This window comes from Trachymyrmex septentrionalis, unplaced genomic scaffold (assembly GCF_001594115.1).
Source record: "Trachymyrmex septentrionalis isolate Tsep2-gDNA-1 unplaced genomic scaffold, Tsep1.0 scaffold7, whole genome shotgun sequence".
NCBI lineage: Eukaryota > Metazoa > Arthropoda > Insecta > Hymenoptera > Formicidae > Trachymyrmex > Trachymyrmex septentrionalis.
In genome coordinates this window covers 3,979,579-3,996,262 of record NW_017305884.1, presented here as the reverse complement: position 1 = coordinate 3,996,262, position 16,684 = coordinate 3,979,579, and the positions used below count along the sequence as shown (strand labels likewise).

The 16,684-nt window shown below is 33.1% G+C and overlaps 4 protein-coding genes across 6 annotated transcripts in view; 2 read left to right on the top strand and 2 right to left on the bottom strand.

The window, feature by feature from the left end:
• Window positions 1-206: 206 nt before the first annotated feature.
• Window positions 207-2,660, top strand: LOC108753464 (probable queuine tRNA-ribosyltransferase). Its single transcript, XM_018495043.1, has 7 exons — window positions 207-426; window positions 1,000-1,089; window positions 1,229-1,382; window positions 1,491-1,623; window positions 1,715-1,876; window positions 1,988-2,156; window positions 2,231-2,660. The coding sequence occupies exons 1-7, from the start codon at window positions 226-228 to the stop codon at window positions 2,573-2,575; spliced, it is 1,254 nt and encodes a 417-aa protein (XP_018350545.1). The 5' UTR covers window positions 207-225; the 3' UTR covers window positions 2,576-2,660.
• A 305-nt stretch (window positions 2,661-2,965) lies between these two features.
• Window positions 2,966-4,169, bottom strand: LOC108753467 (coiled-coil domain-containing protein 25). Its single transcript, XM_018495054.1, has 5 exons — window positions 4,070-4,169; window positions 3,894-3,941; window positions 3,710-3,801; window positions 3,248-3,630; window positions 2,966-3,121 (listed from the first exon to the last, which is right to left on the bottom strand). Exons 1-5 carry the CDS (start codon window positions 4,092-4,094, stop codon window positions 3,040-3,042), a joined length of 630 nt encoding a protein of 209 aa, XP_018350556.1. The 5' UTR covers window positions 4,095-4,169; the 3' UTR covers window positions 2,966-3,039.
• A 2,561-nt stretch (window positions 4,170-6,730) lies between these two features.
• LOC108753463 (ubiquitin-associated domain-containing protein 1) lies at window positions 6,731-9,405 on the bottom strand. Its single transcript, XM_018495042.1, has 9 exons — window positions 9,034-9,405; window positions 8,625-8,812; window positions 8,351-8,544; window positions 8,070-8,224; window positions 7,787-7,998; window positions 7,532-7,704; window positions 7,224-7,411; window positions 6,997-7,135; window positions 6,731-6,927 (listed from the first exon to the last, which is right to left on the bottom strand). The coding sequence occupies exons 2-9, from the start codon at window positions 8,801-8,803 to the stop codon at window positions 6,788-6,790; spliced, it is 1,380 nt and encodes a 459-aa protein (XP_018350544.1). The 5' UTR covers window positions 8,804-8,812; window positions 9,034-9,405; the 3' UTR covers window positions 6,731-6,787.
• A 675-nt stretch (window positions 9,406-10,080) lies between these two features.
• Window positions 10,081-16,684, top strand: part of LOC108753462 (WD repeat domain phosphoinositide-interacting protein 2) — an 8,038-nt gene continuing 1,434 nt past the window's right edge. Inside the window, exons 1-10 of one of the 3 annotated variants that reach the window (XM_018495039.1) lie at window positions 10,081-10,586; window positions 11,865-11,947; window positions 12,444-12,610; window positions 13,403-13,597; window positions 13,691-13,807; window positions 13,911-14,065; window positions 14,143-14,319; window positions 14,410-14,517; window positions 14,668-14,750; window positions 15,663-15,719. In XM_018495039.1, coding sequence (XP_018350541.1) covers window positions 10,426-10,586; window positions 11,865-11,947; window positions 12,444-12,610; window positions 13,403-13,597; window positions 13,691-13,807; window positions 13,911-14,065; window positions 14,143-14,319; window positions 14,410-14,517; window positions 14,668-14,750; window positions 15,663-15,719 — 1,303 coding nt within the window. In that variant the 5' untranslated portion in view covers window positions 10,081-10,425. Of the gene's footprint in view, window positions 10,587-11,864; window positions 11,948-12,434; window positions 12,611-13,402; window positions 13,598-13,690; window positions 13,808-13,910; window positions 14,066-14,142; window positions 14,320-14,409; window positions 14,518-14,667; window positions 14,751-15,662; window positions 15,720-16,684 lie in introns of all 3 variants that reach the window. The other 2 variants (XM_018495038.1, XM_018495041.1) reach the window with 2 other exon arrangements.

The window sequence follows — 16,684 nt, the reverse complement described above, 5'->3', positions numbered from 1 at the left end:
ATCTGCAGAGCGTATCGCGGGTAATTACAATTATCGGGTACCTATGCCTCTTTCAATTCGAACGTGCGACGCGGTTAGCAAGTCTATTTGCACATTAATATACAGGGTGTCCCGTAAGTCCACATTCATAAAACACATATTTCAGGCCGGGACAAAGACACGTGGAGAGAATGATATCGTGATATAACCTTTCATTTTGAGCGGCATTTATAGATTTTCCTCTCTATGTCCAGATTTTTTTACAAGTCGTATTCCACGACGATAAACGTAGGATTCGGTAGATCGCCAGTAAAAATGACAAATCGGAAGACTCCGTTGATCTTTGAAGTGTTTGCCGAATGCGAAACCACAAAAGCCAGAACTGGCAGGATGACGCTTGTTCATCATCATGTAAATACACCGGTGTTCATGCCGGTGGGAACTCAGGTTTATAAAACTTCTTCTCTTCTTGTTTAAGCTGCATACGAAGTGACCATGTGAGAAACATATTAGAACATTAGGTTTTTTTAATTTAAAATCCACATGAAAGGATGATTACTCTGATAATTCTTTAACTTTCAGTACTAAATATTTTGATAACATCTGAAACTAAATTTTATTTAAAGTTTACGATTTTTGCAATTGTAATAAATTATATTAATAAAATCTCACTTGTGTGTGTATATTCGTAATTTAATTTGTAAACAAGCTTTCACCTATTTTGTCTATCAATGCTTTATAATGATTAATTTGCTTCGATATTTTCTTTTGAATTATAGTAAACATTTTACTTAAAAATCTAGATTTTTGAAATATATGACTCAATTATAAAGCCTTGTGTTCACGATGTTAGAAATCATTCTAACGTTTTGGACAGAACAAGAATTAATAAATCATATTTGAACAATTGGATGACCAATACGATTCAATTCTTTCTTTTTCTGAATCTTGGAGTGATTTTTAACATCTTGGACGCAACGACTTAAATTTACATTAAATTTGTTATTACATCATTTTCAGGGAACATTGAAAGGATTGTTGCCCCAACAATTGGAGCAACTGGATTGCCAAATAATTCTTGGTAATACCTATCATCTTGGAAACAGACCTGTAAGAAATCATGCATTATCGTTAGAAAAAAAATATTGGTTGATTTAGATAAAACGAGGGTCAACGAGTTTTAGATTTATTAGTAAATTTTTTTAAATGTAATTTCGATTATATTAAAATATATACTTTATATTGATAGGGTGCAGATATTCTACGTAAAGCTGGAGGTTTGCACAAGTTTATGAACTGGAAAAGGGCTTTACTAACGGACTCAGGTGGTTTCCAAATGGTTTCATTATTACAATTAGCTGAAATAACAGAAGAAGGTGTAAAATTTAAATCACCATACAATGGTACTATGATATATATAGCAAGAGAGATATATTTTTAAATACATTCAAATATAACTTATACATAATTTAATCGGCTTATAATAATGTTTACAATAACGTTTCATATAGAATCTGAATGTATGTTGACACCCGAACATTCTATTCAAATTCAAAATGCAATTGGAGCTGACATAATCATGCAGCTCGATGATGTTGTTAGTAGTACTTTAACCGGACCAAGAGTAGAAGAAGCAATGCATAGGTACAATTATTTTTTTAAACACATTTTCTAAATAATATATTGTCTAAATAGCCTGGCTTAAGCGAGTGTTATTTAACACAAACCATTTCAGAACAATACGTTGGCTAGACCGTTGTTTGTTAGCGCATGAAAGACCAGTTGAGCAGAGTATATTTCCAATTGTACAAGGTGGTCTCAATCCCGAACTACGATCCGAATGCGCACATCAATTAATTAAGCGGGAGGTGAATGGATATGCTGTAGGAGGTTTGAGGTAGATATTGGATTATTTGTTGATACATATAGCTGATAAAGATTTTTGTATAATACAGAAATATATAAATCTTACATAATACAATAATAGTGATTCTTATAATGATTTCAGTGGCGGTGAGAGCAAAGATGATTTTTGGAGAATGGTCCACTTATCAACGAATATCCTTCCAAAGAATAAACCGCGATATCTCATGGGTGTTGGTTTCGCAATAGATTTAATCGTATGCAGTGCGTTAGGTATCGATATGTACGATTGTGTATTTCCGACAAGAACTGCTGTAAGTATTTCATAAAATACATACTTGATTACGTAGAAGATGGAAATGTCAAAACATTAAACTAAAACTTTCAGAGATTTGGTTGTGCGTTGATAAAAACGGGACAGCTCAATTTGAAACAGATGCAATATAAAAAAGACTTGAGACCAATAGACGAATCGTGCGAGTGTAGTACTTGCAAGACTTATTCTCGCGCTTATCTACATCAAATTGCCACTGTGGAGACAGTAGCGTGTCATCTATTAACCGTTCACAATATTGCATTCCAAATGAAGCTTATGCAAGATATCAGAGACAGTATTAAAGAACAAAGATTCCCTAGATTTATACAGGATTATATGTTGATAGTTTATCCAAATAAAGACTATCCAACATGGATAATTAATGCTTTACAGGCTGTCAATGTTATCCTATTATAAAACAGGATATCATTGATTTTACTGTTATATATTTCTCTAGACAATACATTTTTTTTTATTTCTACACGAAGGTTTTTATAACTTATTCCCGTATTTTATTCTTATAATTTATTTTTTTCATTATATTGAAATTATAGCAATATATCTAAGTACTTGCGAGCTATTAATGTAAGTACTGTTGCAAGAACTGTTAATATTATTTGTCAGCATAGCATGACGATTATGGTTACACAGTATGTTCTAGAAAGTTTTGAATGACAAAGCAATCTTCTATTATACAGACAAACATAGTGTACACTGATTCTACAATTACATATTTTGCAAATACAATATTTGCAAAATATAAATCAAATAAATAATTGTACTTGAAAGAGATATTTTACACTTTTTATTCTGGAATTTTCTCCCTTTACTGGAAATGATAGAGAGTGAGGCACGGACCGCAAATATAAGTATTAACTTCATCACATGAAATCATCTGAGTCATATCCACTGGTTTCTGTGTTTGAAGTCATATTAGATGTATTAAACAAGGAATTGTAACTTCTGAAAAGTAATTTTTTATTAATAACTTTTCATAAAGATTTACTTAATCGATATTATTTATTTTATAGAAGTAATATCTGGTATATACTTCTATTAAATAAGTATTATTATAAAATTATAATTCACCTTATCTCTGCTTCTTCCTGACGTCGCTTTTCTTCTGCCTTTTCTTTCTCTTTCTGTTCTCTCAAAAGCTTCTTCTTGTCTTCCCGTTCGTTCTTATCTCTTTGTTCTCTCTCATTTCTAAAGTTTACTTGCTCTGAACGTTTTGTCTTGTTAAGACGATTCACGATAGTATTTACTCGCTTAGCAACATGAATTTTACGAACGTCTTTATCCTTGTGAAAGCCAACCTGTCCAACTTCCATACCTTGTGTCTTTTTCAAATTTGACCACATTGTATACACAACATCAACATCATTCATTTTATTCCCTTCGATACTATTTGCTTTTACTAATTGTGCAGCATCTTCTAATACAGTACTAGGAATATCATCTATTGTCTGACCCTGTAATTTCAAAAAGAATTACTGTATTATTCTTTAATATCAAAAGCAGGAAATTACTAATTATAATAATTAAGCTCACATGTTGAAGTCGAAGATACACGTGGGCAGACGAATATTTGTCAACGTGAAACCACACATCCTCAGGCCAACCCCATTTAATAAGATCTTCATCTAAACAAGCAGAATCCAATAAATCACATTTTAGATTATGCACAAGTTTTTATTGATTATGATAAATAATTACAAATGATTTTTCCACTTACTCTCGAATTTGTCTATTCCCATAAACAAAGTAATGGGTGGTTGCACAACTGCAATTCAAGATTGTGACAATTAGTCAAGTTTCTTAATGATAACAAAATATTATTATTAATAATTTAAGAGAATATGTCATTATCTCTTTAAAAAAAAATCAAGGTCTTAGAAATGCAAAAATTACCTTCGCTAGTGAAATAATAAACCATTATTAACAATTATTAACGAAAATTTCGAGTAAAACACGTGCAACAGAATCAGCTGTCAAAAATATTTTTGTAACGCCGACTGATGATCTGATGCTAATGATGGCGCTGTCGAATATATTGGGTTAGAAAGTCTTTTTACATATAGCCGACAGATGGCGATCTGGTCGATTTTTTTACGTGCCATTATTGGGCGCATTCAATCGTCAGCGACTCAACAGTTAAGTGAGTGTTCGCAGTATTGATGTATTCTTAAAGATCATCCAATCAGAATTTTAGATCTAGAAGAATACATCAGTAGCAATGAACGCTCACTCAACTGTTAAGTCTGCTGAATGCTTTGACACAGAATACTGATTGGTGAAAAGTCGGTTGTGGGGATAAAATTTATCTCCATCATCCGTTTTTCACCAATCACCGTTTGGTGTCAAAACACTGTTGCCTATATGGGGATCCGAACATGAACTAATCGGAGTATAACGTTTAGAATGTAGCGTTCAGAACATTTGGAAGAAGCAAATGGACTGCAGCCTGAAGAAGATTAAGTTAATGATATCGTTGAAAAGATGCTATTTCATATAACATTTTGAAATACATTGATCATAGATTTGAACGATACTGACACATTCAATCAAATTTAAAAATGAGTGTAAATCAAGAACACCTTCGACATATTTTACTTCTTTATTGTAAAAAAAGGTAAGACCGCTGCGAAAGCCACAGAAAAAATTTCATGTTTATGGAGAGGATGCTATAGCTAGACAAACAGCAGCAAATTGATTTCGCCGATTTCGAGATGAAAATTTTGATGTCAAAGATGCATATCGTTCTGGTCGGCCTATTGTAAAAAATGTTGATGAAATTTTGCAAAAAGTTGAAGAAAATCGTCATGTGAGCATGACATAGCAAAGGAGCTATTGATCATAAAACCGTTTTGGGGCACTTGCATACAGCTGGATACACAAAAAACTCAATGTTTGGGTGCCACATGATTTGACGGTAAAAAATTTAATGGACTGAATTTCCATTTGCGAATCGCCGCTGAAACGAAACAAAATTGAACCTTTTCTGAAAAGATTGATAACAGGCGATGAAAAGTGAATAACATAATAATGCAAAGCTCGGTTTGATGCAAAAGAAGGTGATGTGTGTCTGATGGGACTGGAAAGGAGTCGTCTATTATGAACTGCTGCCACCAGAACAAAACGGTTGATTCTGATGTATATTGTCAGCAATTAATGCGATTGAAGCAATCTATTCAAGAAAAGCGGTCAGAATTGATTAATAGAAAAGATATTGTTTTCCATCATGATAACACTAGTCCACACATGTCTTTGATGGCTCGAAAAAAATTGAGAGAATTTGGCTGGGAAATTTTGATGCATCCACCTTATAGCCCTGACCTTGCATCGTCCGATTACCATTTGTTTCAGTTTTTGCAAAATTTCCTTAATGGAGTAAAAGTAAACTTGACTTCAAAAGAGACCTGCGAAAATCGTTTATTTCAATTTTTTACCAAGAAACCAAAAATGTTCTACACCGATGGAATAATGGCTCTATCTGCCAAATGACAAAAAGTCATTGATCAAAACGACACATATTTGGTTTAATAAAGGGCTTATAAATAATTAAAAAAATATATATGTTTCAATTATGCTCCAATTTGTAAAAAAAACTTTTTCCCTAATCTAATAGATAATTTAAAATGATTTTTAAAGTCATCTGTTTTTTAATAAGCAACTAAAGTGACTTTCTGTTCCTCGAAGAGGCTTTGGCTTGATGATGGATCAATATAACATTCTGGCACCTTCATTGGAGAGATCAGAAAGTTATCCAGGGGAAGAAGAATCTGTTTTACCGATTAAACGCAATAATTTTTTCTTTTAGATATAAATTTTTTTTTCAAAATTAAAGTTAACATGTGTCTATGAGGTGGAGTTTATACCGAGAATGGAAAAAAACAATTTTTAATTGAGTATGTGGACGTATCTGCTTACTGAAAATATTTGTACACCTGACTACGTAGTTAAAGATGAGGAAAGAGATACCAATAAGAGCAACGATCAATGAGAGCGCCATAATTTTTGCCTCAGAAAAAATATTTTTTTTTAACAAGAATACTTAGAATCGCATAAAACACAAATGCGAAAATTTCTTTGCCTTCTTCTTAGAACTTATAATTAATATATTTATTTTAAAGAGCTAGGACAGAAATTTAAAACTGCAATCTGGATTTTATCACAATTTGTAGTATTAGCATTGACTAGTTTTCGATCTGCAGAATGGAATTCAATTTTTATTGTAAGAATTTATATTACACATTAAAATAACAATTCTTTTTTTAATACATATTAAAATACATTTCCCTTTTTTAAGAACTGTCAACAGGCAATTTGTACAAAAGCAATCAGCATTGTGTAAAAAATTATATATGATTAATAGCATGCTATATTATATTGCGTTGCATATCACATGAGATCTTCATAAATATAAGCATTCTTTAACTAGCGATGACTATAATTATAACTATAATTAGTTATAATTTTATATAACATAATTAAAATTGCAATAATTATTATTGATCATTAATTGATAATTGATAATTGATTCCAAATCGCTGCAAAAATTATTTATAAATTTATATAAAAATATGAATATTCCACAGAGACACAAATAAGTTTTACCGTAATATTAGATTAACCATTATAACGATTCATATGAATGGCATGTTTTTCAGTGTGATATGTCTTGGATATTTGGTTAAGCACAGGTGCAATTTCAGGGTCGTTAATCCATACATTTGCCGAAGCAGGTGTTTCTATCATTGACAAATATGCTGAAAGAAATAAAAAAAATGTAGGAAATGATTACAATTTATTATTATTTTTTTATTATTTCATTTTACCAAGTAACATCTTTGGTCTTGTAAGACTAAGCTGAATATGAGGATTACTCATAATTGCTTTATAAATTAGACCATCGAATTCGAGGCCTTCATCCAAATCTTGTAAACTACGTCTTCTTTCGCCCAGCAGCCATTCACACTATCACAAGAGATATAAAACTCGAGAGACATAAGAAAATAAAAATATAATTTAAATATACATCTTTAGTATAACCATTATAACTTACAGCATTAGCCTGATCATTCCCAGTAACTTTCAATGCCCCTATAACATTCTTGTCCTCAAAGCCCATTTCTACAAGCGATCGCATTGCTCTCTTATTAGGTTTAAATTCCATTCTCTTCCATTGTCGAAAACTTTGCAATAATAATTCTACGAGATATACCAGATCTTTTTCTCCTTGACCCTGTTTTTCTTTTAAAGTAAAGATATTTTTAAATAATCAGATGTTATCTTTTTTCATATATTTTATTGCTTTCAACTTGAATTATTTTCGAAATAATAACGCATATTTCAATTTTGTGTAAGAATTACCTTTGAACAGTTCCAAACATGCTTCTTTAAATGACTTTTTCTTAGTGTTCATTGAAGAACTAGGATTTCCAATATCTGTATCCGCAGGCAAGAAATCTATTTCATCATCTGAATCATCATCTGAATCATCCTGATGTTCTATAAGCCATTCTAAAGCTTCTGTCATATTCGATCTAAAACAGGCATACTCTTCTATAGTATTATTCGCGAATGTGTTACATACGTATATAATACAATAAAAACATTGATACTTGCTTTCGAAGACGTAACGCTTTGAGCACTTTCTTGTGAGGATAACCCATTTCTACAAGACTTTTTACGACTTTCTGATCATTAATGGGATTACACCTAGCTTGAAGTTTCTCCTTAATATCATCATATAATTTTTCAGCATAAGGACTGTACATCAAGATCTTTGCAGATGCTTGTACAAGGGTTATTAAAATCTTACGGATTTCATTCTGAAACTACAAGAAACAATAAAGATGTGAAATAGTATGATAAAAAGAGTATAAGCATGTAAAATATATATATTTACATCCGCAGGGCATTCTATAGATGGCACAGGTTTAGGTGGATTTCGTACACTAGGTAGATTACTTGTAGCTTGAGCTATTGCTTCTAAACTTGGACCTTTAAGATCTTCCTCCAATGAATCTTCTTGTGATCGTATTTCTACTAATAATAACTCATCTGTAAGAACAAATTATTGTGTTAAAAAAAAAAACATAAGTACACAATAAGTATGTACAAATTAAAAATTAATAAAAAAATAATTATATTATAAATCTATAAATAGCTTAATATAAATAATTATACCATATTCATTGATATCCTCGTCTCTTACATAAGTTTCATCCTTAAGCTGTACAAATTTGGTTGAATGAACTAAGCGATAGTTTGAGATAGATTTGGTTGTATCTTGACCATAAAAATGTACCACTGCTATTTTCTTAATATTTTCCACAGTAAAGTTTGGTTTTATTGCAACATCTAATACATTGCCTTCTATGCTGTATAAAAAGATTTGATGTTAATTAAACACCTGGCAAGATTTCTTGAAATTTCTACGATATCAAACATAAATTCAAACCTGATAACATTGATGGAAAAGTTTTCAGGTGAGGTAGGTAACGGTGTAAGCATAGTGTCATTGCTTGTAGCATTGCCTGTGCTGACAGAAGAAAGGGCCAAGGACCGCTTGTCAGCCGTCCTTGAACTTTTTCTGTTATGCCAGGCTTCTGCTATTTGATCACGCATCCATGGGATCATTAAATTTACCTGAAATATGCGAGGATAATTATTATTATACCACACTGTTATACAATGAAAATTTAGATGTTAATTCAATATATATTTTTTTCTAAAACAAATCTATAACTTAAGTACATATAAGTTGCATATAATACACTCAAATTTAATATCTTTTATCTCTACACAAAAACTCAATATCTAATTTTCATAGAAAATCAATGTGAGCAGATATAATCATATTTTCTTACTTTTATGAAGCCCCTTTCACATAAATAATTTTGATCTCAATTTAGTGTTGCATAAAGACCCTCGAGAAATCGACTGCGGAGATTATACAGAAAAATACAAATCATTTTTTCAACTAAACTGTCAAGCACGTTAGAGAATCGATAAATCAGCTAACATCTTCGCAAATACGTCAAAACATATTATTTTTACAAAAATGGCCTCTTTTACTCTGTAAGAATCGTAACTGTCATAACAACTGATAGCCACATTTCGCATCACACACTTTCTGTCTGCTAAAGTCTTAAAAATTCCAACTCCGATCGTAGATAATTTGGACAATTCGCAGCAATCGCTCGCACTTGCGACTATCAACGACTGCTGGCAGCTCTAATTTTTTTTTTACTTGGAGGACATTTAGTGGCGCCTCTATATGTACAAAGCATGCATGTTGAACTATGTAGCCATGATTATTTCCGATGGGTAACTTCTATGAATTGAGAAATTATAAATTATTTGGTCTTTTCCATTGTTTTTTTTTATTTTGCATTAAAACGCTATTAACTTTACGCTTTTTTATATTTTGTTTTTTTTTTAGGCTTAAAATATTCTATTATGGAATACATACAGAACCTAACAAAACAGTCGCGAAAGAAAATTAAAATATTTTAAGCCTAAAAGAAAAACGAAATGTAAAGAAAAAAACATAATTGAAGAGACCAAATAATGTTCCCTAATTTTATCGTTTTCTAGAACACTATCACTTTCATTGTAAGTTGGTAATTATTATATAATATGAGTTGAATTCTGGATTTTCGGGTAGAGAAACAGAAAGACAAATAACGTAGGAAAGCATCGGACATAAAGAGACTTCATGTTTCTTCGCTCTCTTTCCGTCGTGAATTTCCACGGATTTCCATGCCGCGAAAAACAGCACTTCGCAAACAGACTCCATGGGCTAAAGAGGGAGAAGGAGAAGGAGGAGGAGGAGGAAGACCGGCGCGTCGCCATGGCAACGGAACGTATGGAACGCACGGACTGATGTTTCGCGTTCCGCTGTTCCAGCCAGCAGCTGCGACTGTCAGCTGTTCAATATGGAACGATAGCAAAGTACAGTCACTTGTAGGAGTCGGCCGTCATCGGAACGACTTCAGCTAGAAGAGACATTCAAAACCGGAGCCGAGTCTACGGGAGCAATATCGACGGAGTGGTGCGAGCGTGTTCCTTTTTCGTACCAGCGCGCGCAGAAGCGGGCGCGAACGGGACCGTCATAAGCGGGGGTGTGAAACAGTGATAGGGGAGAGGTACTAAGTACGCGCTGCGCTGAGGGCGAGATAGAGAGAAAAGGAAAGTTTTTTCGTTAAGAACGTGTGTGTCGCGCGTGTACGGCCACGCACCGCGTGTCACCGAGATTTATGCGAGAGATCCCGCGCGAGATCAACCTGGATGTATTAACGCAAGGCTTAAGGTACAGCATATCAGGACTCATGAACCTCGCAACCAACCAGACGTCCGACACGACGTCCGATGCGCAGAGCAATGGTCCCTACTTTGTTAACTTCAATCAGGACTGCACGTAAGTACGAACGTCGCATATTCTGCTATCTAATCGCGGAATCGTCCCTCGGAATCTCTCCTCCACCTCCACCTCCTCTGTTACCCATCTCCTTTGTCTGATCCTAACCTCATTTTTCGATCGTCTTCCCGTCCTCGACGCGTGTCGTTCTTTTCTCTCATTCTCAATATATCTATATACACACATGTATACACACATATATATATATATATATAATTAAAAAATTATATGTATATATATGTGTATAGCGAATGTACGTCTCGCGCCAAGGTTTACGTGTCGCGCGACTTCGCGCTCCCATGTTTTTTCCTCGCGCGATGTTTTCGTTGCGTTATGCCTGCGTCATTCGCTGCTCCCCCTTTCACCGATTAATTGCGTGTTAACGAGAGAGAGAGAGAGACTCCAACCTTCGCGCGCGTTCTACCGCGCGTCGCGAAAGATTGGGAAGTGAGAGAAAGAGGAAAAAAAAGGAGACGGCGATATCGCACCTCCCGGCCAGTCGGTCGACCTGGCCTTTCCTCTCGCGCCGCCTTATCCAAGGACTTATCCTCGGCTCCTGCTCCTCGCGCGATTGCGTATCGTTCGCAACGACTCTGTGTTTATTTCTTTTTCTCTCTCTCTCTCTCTCTCTCTCTCGCTCTCTCGGTATACGATATTTGCCAGACAGTGATGGCAATAATATGGGAGATAGGCAAACAAAGGGTATATACTTATCGAAGAAACTTGATTTTATGTTTTGAATACTATCACGTCTTTCTAACTAAAAGAAAAGAAAGAGCCACTGAGAAAGATGTTACAGTTATACTCACAAGAAACAAACAAAATGAATTCTGATCATATAAATCAGAATTTTAATTATCGTGATTGAACTTCTAGCTATCTCGATTAGAATGTTTGATAGAGTTAACTGTATAAGTGATTTGTATGTTTCTGTATCTAGCTGAATTCTAATTAATGCAACAAGATGTTTTCTAGTGTAGGTTTGTAATAGCATATCCAAAATGGAGGCAAAAGATTTCTTAAAGACATCTTTGAGATGTCTTATGATGTGATGTTTAAAAGATATTTTAGGCTGATATTCATATTCTGTTCTTATTTCAAGATTATCTTAAATAATATGATTGGTTTGTGACATCTTATAAAACTTAAGGCAGTCATAAATATAAGAATCGATAATGAATATTGGCCTTAATAATATCATTAAGACGTCTTATATTTCAGTTTTGGACATGATGCTGTGTGGCTGCATTTTCAATAAAATTCTTTATTACCTTTTAGATCCTTGGCGGTGGGATCAAAGTCAGGATACAAACTTTATTCCATCAGCTCCGCAGGACATCTTGAGAAAATATATGAAAATGGTAATAATTAGTTTTTCTATATTCTATCAATAATTCTTGGAATTTAAAATAACTGCTACAATAATGATTAATAGAATGATAATAAATGATAAGCGAGATAAAAAATTTCTAAATGTCTTTTATGTCAAAGATATTTGTAGTTTTTATATCGCAATTAACACGTTGTCTGCCCAGCAATTTTTATATATCTTACATGTACGCAACGATAGAAATTTTCATTATCATAAACATATGATAATATATTGCATGATATAATTAAATAAGCTTATAGATAGTGGTAAATTGTGCACTGTTTACATTGCTTTATCTAATTATTTTTAATAATTCAAAAAATTTTATATTAAATAGTATTTATTTTTTACAAGCGCTAAAAAGTTAGACGTTGGTCATGAGTGATCATCTCATATCGACGTGTTAAACGAAACTAAACGATCAGTTCGAATAGAACCCTTTGATGTCATTAATTAGAATATTTCATTTTTTCGAGATGATGCAGACTTCGAGGATATATGCATCGTTGAAAGATTGTTCAGCAGTAGTTTGGTGGCGATCGTGAGTCTTAAATCGCCTCGTACGCTTACAGTGTGCCACTTTAGGAAAGGAACAGAGATATGCAATTACAGTTACTCGAATACAATTTTGGCTGTGAAACTCAACAGAGCGGTAAGTTATTCAAATTTATGTTTACATTCTTCTTCTCTTTTGCAATAATAGTACAGAACCTATTTCGAGCCTTGACCTCAAATGTGAAAGCATTGCAGTCTTATGTGAAACTTTGATTTTTTTTCACAATTTACAATCAATCATTTTTATGGAAAAGGGTAAATCCCTTTTTGCTTGTTATAAGCAACTACTAACACTGAGGTTTATTCATGGTTTGAACAGAGTTTGGATTGAATGTAAACCCCTGCTTATATTTAGATTTAGTCAATGGACATTGATTCCATATCCTTGAATCTTACAAATTTCAGTTTCCTCTTTATAAACAACAGTTTTTGTATAACGTGGTTGTCAGACACATACATAATTCCCAATTTGGAAGGTCAGAGAACTAGTTTATTGATTATAAATTTAAAATATATAGGATTAAACTTGAGACTCGCTAATTATGAGTTAGTTGTTCTCATACAAAACCTCGCAGCATTCCAATGTTCACATCCCAATTAATGAATTAACATTATAGATGCTTTTATGTATATAATTGTATAAATGAATACATATATACAATACAATTGTTATAATTTAAAAAAGTTATATCTTATGTGTTAGATATGTATTCATATGAACTAACTTACTTTTTAAATTCTGAATTTACATATCTTATGATAATTCTCACATATTTTAAATTGTAATTTATATGTTTTATTGTAAAATAAAGCTTTGATTATAATTTTATAATATGTTTAATGTTTTTCATAATCTTCAATACACTGAAGGCAGTGTCATTTATTTCAGAGATTGGTGGTGTGTTTGGAAGAATCACTATACATTCATAATATACGAGACATGAGAGTGTTACACACAATTCGCGACACTCCACCTAATCTTACAGGCCTTTGTACACTTTCGCCAAATAGCGACAATTGTTATGTAGCTTACCCAGGATCGAATACCATTGGGGAAGTTCAAATATTTGATGCGAATCATCTTGTATGTATTTTAAACAAATTTGAATAAATCAGTAAAATCTTTGGAGCATTAGAAATTAACATTTTAACAAGTTTACATTTTTCAATTGTATAGCAAGCAAAAACAATGATACCTGCACACGATAGTCCATTGGCAGCAATTGCTTTCAGCTCGACTGGCACCAAAGTAGCGACAGCCTCTGAAAAGGGCACTGTTATTAGAGTTTTTGACGTAAGTAGCTAGTAGATACAATAGTAGATACAATAGTGCCTATATTTTATTCATAACTGCTGCAATAACTGCATACAATTTCAACAATTGTTTATTTTTACAGGTTCACGAGGGTACAAAGTTATTCGAATTTCGACGCGGAGTTAAGAGATGCGTCACGATAAACAGTCTTTCTTTCAGTATGGACTCTATGTGGCTCTGTTGTTCTAGTAATACGGAAACTGTGCATATATTCAAACTGGAGGAACCAAAGGAAACGTATGCATCGCGTATTCACTGTTTTTTAATGAATATTTCATTAAAATGTAGAAACAAATGTGCCACTTGGGTTATAGGCCAAACAAACAAACTGCAGACGAAGCACAAAGCTGGATGGGATATTTAACGAAGGCTGTGACAGCGTCGGCTACGTATTTGCCGTCGCAAGTGACTGATGTTTTTACTCAAGGACGTGCTTTTGCTAGCGTCCACCTACCGTTTCAAGGTTTAAAAAATGTCTGTGCCATCACTGTGTGAGTATTCGAAAATTCGTTATCTTAAATTTACGTACACTGTACGTTAAACTTATTACTCGCGATACATTTTATTTATCTACATTTTAGAACACATAAAGTACCAAAATTGTTAGTAGCTAGTGCCGATGGTTACTTATACGTCTACTCCGTGGATCCGACAGAAAGTGGATGTTGCACGCTTATAAAACAACACAGGTTCGTAATATTATAATTTCAATGAGTTTTGTAAAATTGATAAACAATTGTTATTTTCGGATCGTCATTTTTAATCGTTATTCTTAAAATATTAATAGACTGTGATTAATAAAAATGAAGATGGAAATATGTCTTACTCATTTTTCACAGATTAGACGATAAAGAGCGAGATGAATCAGATTGTGGCGGTTCTGGTTCAGGAGCAGCAGCTACCACGAATAATACAAATACAGGTATGAAGAAAGAATTTTGGACTTTACATTTACAAGTTAGTTGAAGCGAGTTGACGATAAAGATACATTACCGACAGTTAATTTGAAAGTATATTCAATAAACTTTTGTGAAATTTTGTATTTATTCACTGTAATATGCTTGAGTGTGTATAGAGTTTCTTTTATCTATTCTTTTTTAAAGTAATTTTATGATTTTGAGATAAGTTTCGCAATTACTCGAGCACTAACAGAATAGATTAAGTATCTCCTTCTTTAAAGCACATATACACATACACGCACACACAGAATTGGTACTGGCAGATATTTGCATTATTTTATGCTATAACTATAATGAACTTATTGAAACATATTCATAATACAATTGATTAGTGAATTTCAATAAAAAGAAAAAAAGTGTCGTTTTTTTCGTTCAAGTTAATCTCGCTATCTTTCGTCCATAAAACTGAAGTAATGAAAGAAAAATTATCTGTCGATAGCAAATTCAATTAATTATTTTTATCATAAGAATCAATATAAGCTCATATTTTTGCTCAGACAAAAGCTATATTTCTTATAGAACTCGCTTGCTGTTTTATTGTATAGTAGACAAATCGCTACTTCCATGTATTTGTAGATAGATTCTGCTATGGTCAAGTAATTCATTAAATTTGATCTAGTATCAGCTCTAATAAAATGCTTATATCGTTGGCTATGTACCATGCCGTGTGGGTGTGTATGCGTGTATACCTCGCGCCGCGTATTTCAGACGCCTTTACTTTTATAATTTGCTTTATATCTTCTTTTTCTCGCTTCTAGCCCCCTCTTTATGAATAAAATAGCCAGATAATTTCTTCAGGGGCTCAGGGGAGGGGAGGGGGGCCCGATAGTTGACCTTACTTGATGTAATTTTTTTCTTTTTAATATCCACCGAAGCCTGCATAAATAGCTACGCGGGTGTGTTGCGTGGCCGCTCGCCAGACTCCATGTCAGGTACTGGTATGTCCTCTATTCTGTCCCTCGAATTTTTTTTTCGCTCTCATTCTCCGTACACAAAACACCTAATTCTCCTTTAGAGCTTTTCTCTCTTTGTGTATATGTGTGTGTGTGTGTGTGTGTGTGTGTGTGTGTGTGTGTGTGTGTGTGTGTGTGTGCGTGTGTGTGTGTGTGCGTGCCTCACTACTAGCGTTCACGCATTTTTATTCTATACGTACACGCAGCGAAAGGAAGAATGAGAGCAGTGCTGAATAACAATGTGCCTTTTCATGCGGCCTACATCCTCGTGTGTTAATATGAGCAATTTATATTATACCGTACTACAAACGGATAGATCACAAATTGATTACGCTTATTAACTGCAAAAACAAATTCTTAAGATGGGTATATGATTACACATGTGCAAAGGACATGCATGTAGATACTAGTCTATTATTCTCGGGATAAATCACTAAGCACGTATGCAAGTTGTTTTACTAGTCAGCAGATATAATAATATCTAGTATTATTGCATCCTGTTACAAAATATCACGAGAATTCCTATAAGCAGTAGTCTATTTTTAGAAGACTACCTCATAGATATCTTAATATTATAATATACTTAATATTATAATATTATAATATAATAATGTTAAAAATTGTAAATAATTACTAATATATCATTATTAAGGCTGTTAACACAAATAACTTATATGATATTAGTGTCATAATTATGTATGACGTTATATGATGGCAGAGTAGTAGTGACATATATTTTTTAAAACAACTTAACTTACTAATCATTATAAAAGTACATATATGACGTACTTCTGTTAACGATATTGTTCCTATACATTAAGTTCAGTTTATGTAATATATAATGAGCTATATAGAATCTAAGAAAATAGATAGCTCTTTTTATCTAATATTTTCTTCTTTTCTTATGGTCTTCATGTCATAAAATCGAATAATGAAAAACGGGC

Bases quoted from the DNA above. Each gene is read 5' to 3' on its own strand.
- LOC108753467 (XM_018495054.1), bottom strand. From the start codon at position 4,094: ATGGTTTATTATTTCACTAGCGAAG. The intron at 3,802-3,893 runs GTAAGTGGAAAA...CTGCTTGTTTAG, and splicing joins GGGAATAGACAAATTCGAGA to ATGAAGATCTTATTAAATGG. The intron at 3,631-3,709 runs GTGAGCTTAATT...TTGAAATTACAG, and splicing joins TGTATCTTCGACTTCAACAT to GGTCAGACAATAGATGATAT.
- LOC108753464 (XM_018495043.1), top strand. From the start codon at position 226: ATGTCCAGATTTTTTTACAAGTCGTATTCCACGACGATAAACGTAGGA. The intron at 427-999 runs GTTTATAAAACT...CATCATTTTCAG, and splicing joins TCATGCCGGTGGGAACTCAG to GGAACATTGAAAGGATTGTT. The intron at 1,877-1,987 runs GTAGATATTGGA...TAATGATTTCAG, and splicing joins TATGCTGTAGGAGGTTTGAG to TGGCGGTGAGAGCAAAGATG.
- LOC108753463 (XM_018495042.1), bottom strand. From the start codon at position 8,803: ATGATCCCATGGATGCGTGATCAAATAGCAGAAGCCTGGCATAACAGA. The intron at 8,225-8,350 runs GTATAATTATTT...TTGTTCTTACAG, and splicing joins CGAGGATATCAATGAATATG to ATGAGTTATTATTAGTAGAA. The intron at 7,999-8,069 runs GTAAATATATAT...TGTTTCTTGTAG, and splicing joins CTATAGAATGCCCTGCGGAT to TTTCAGAATGAAATCCGTAA.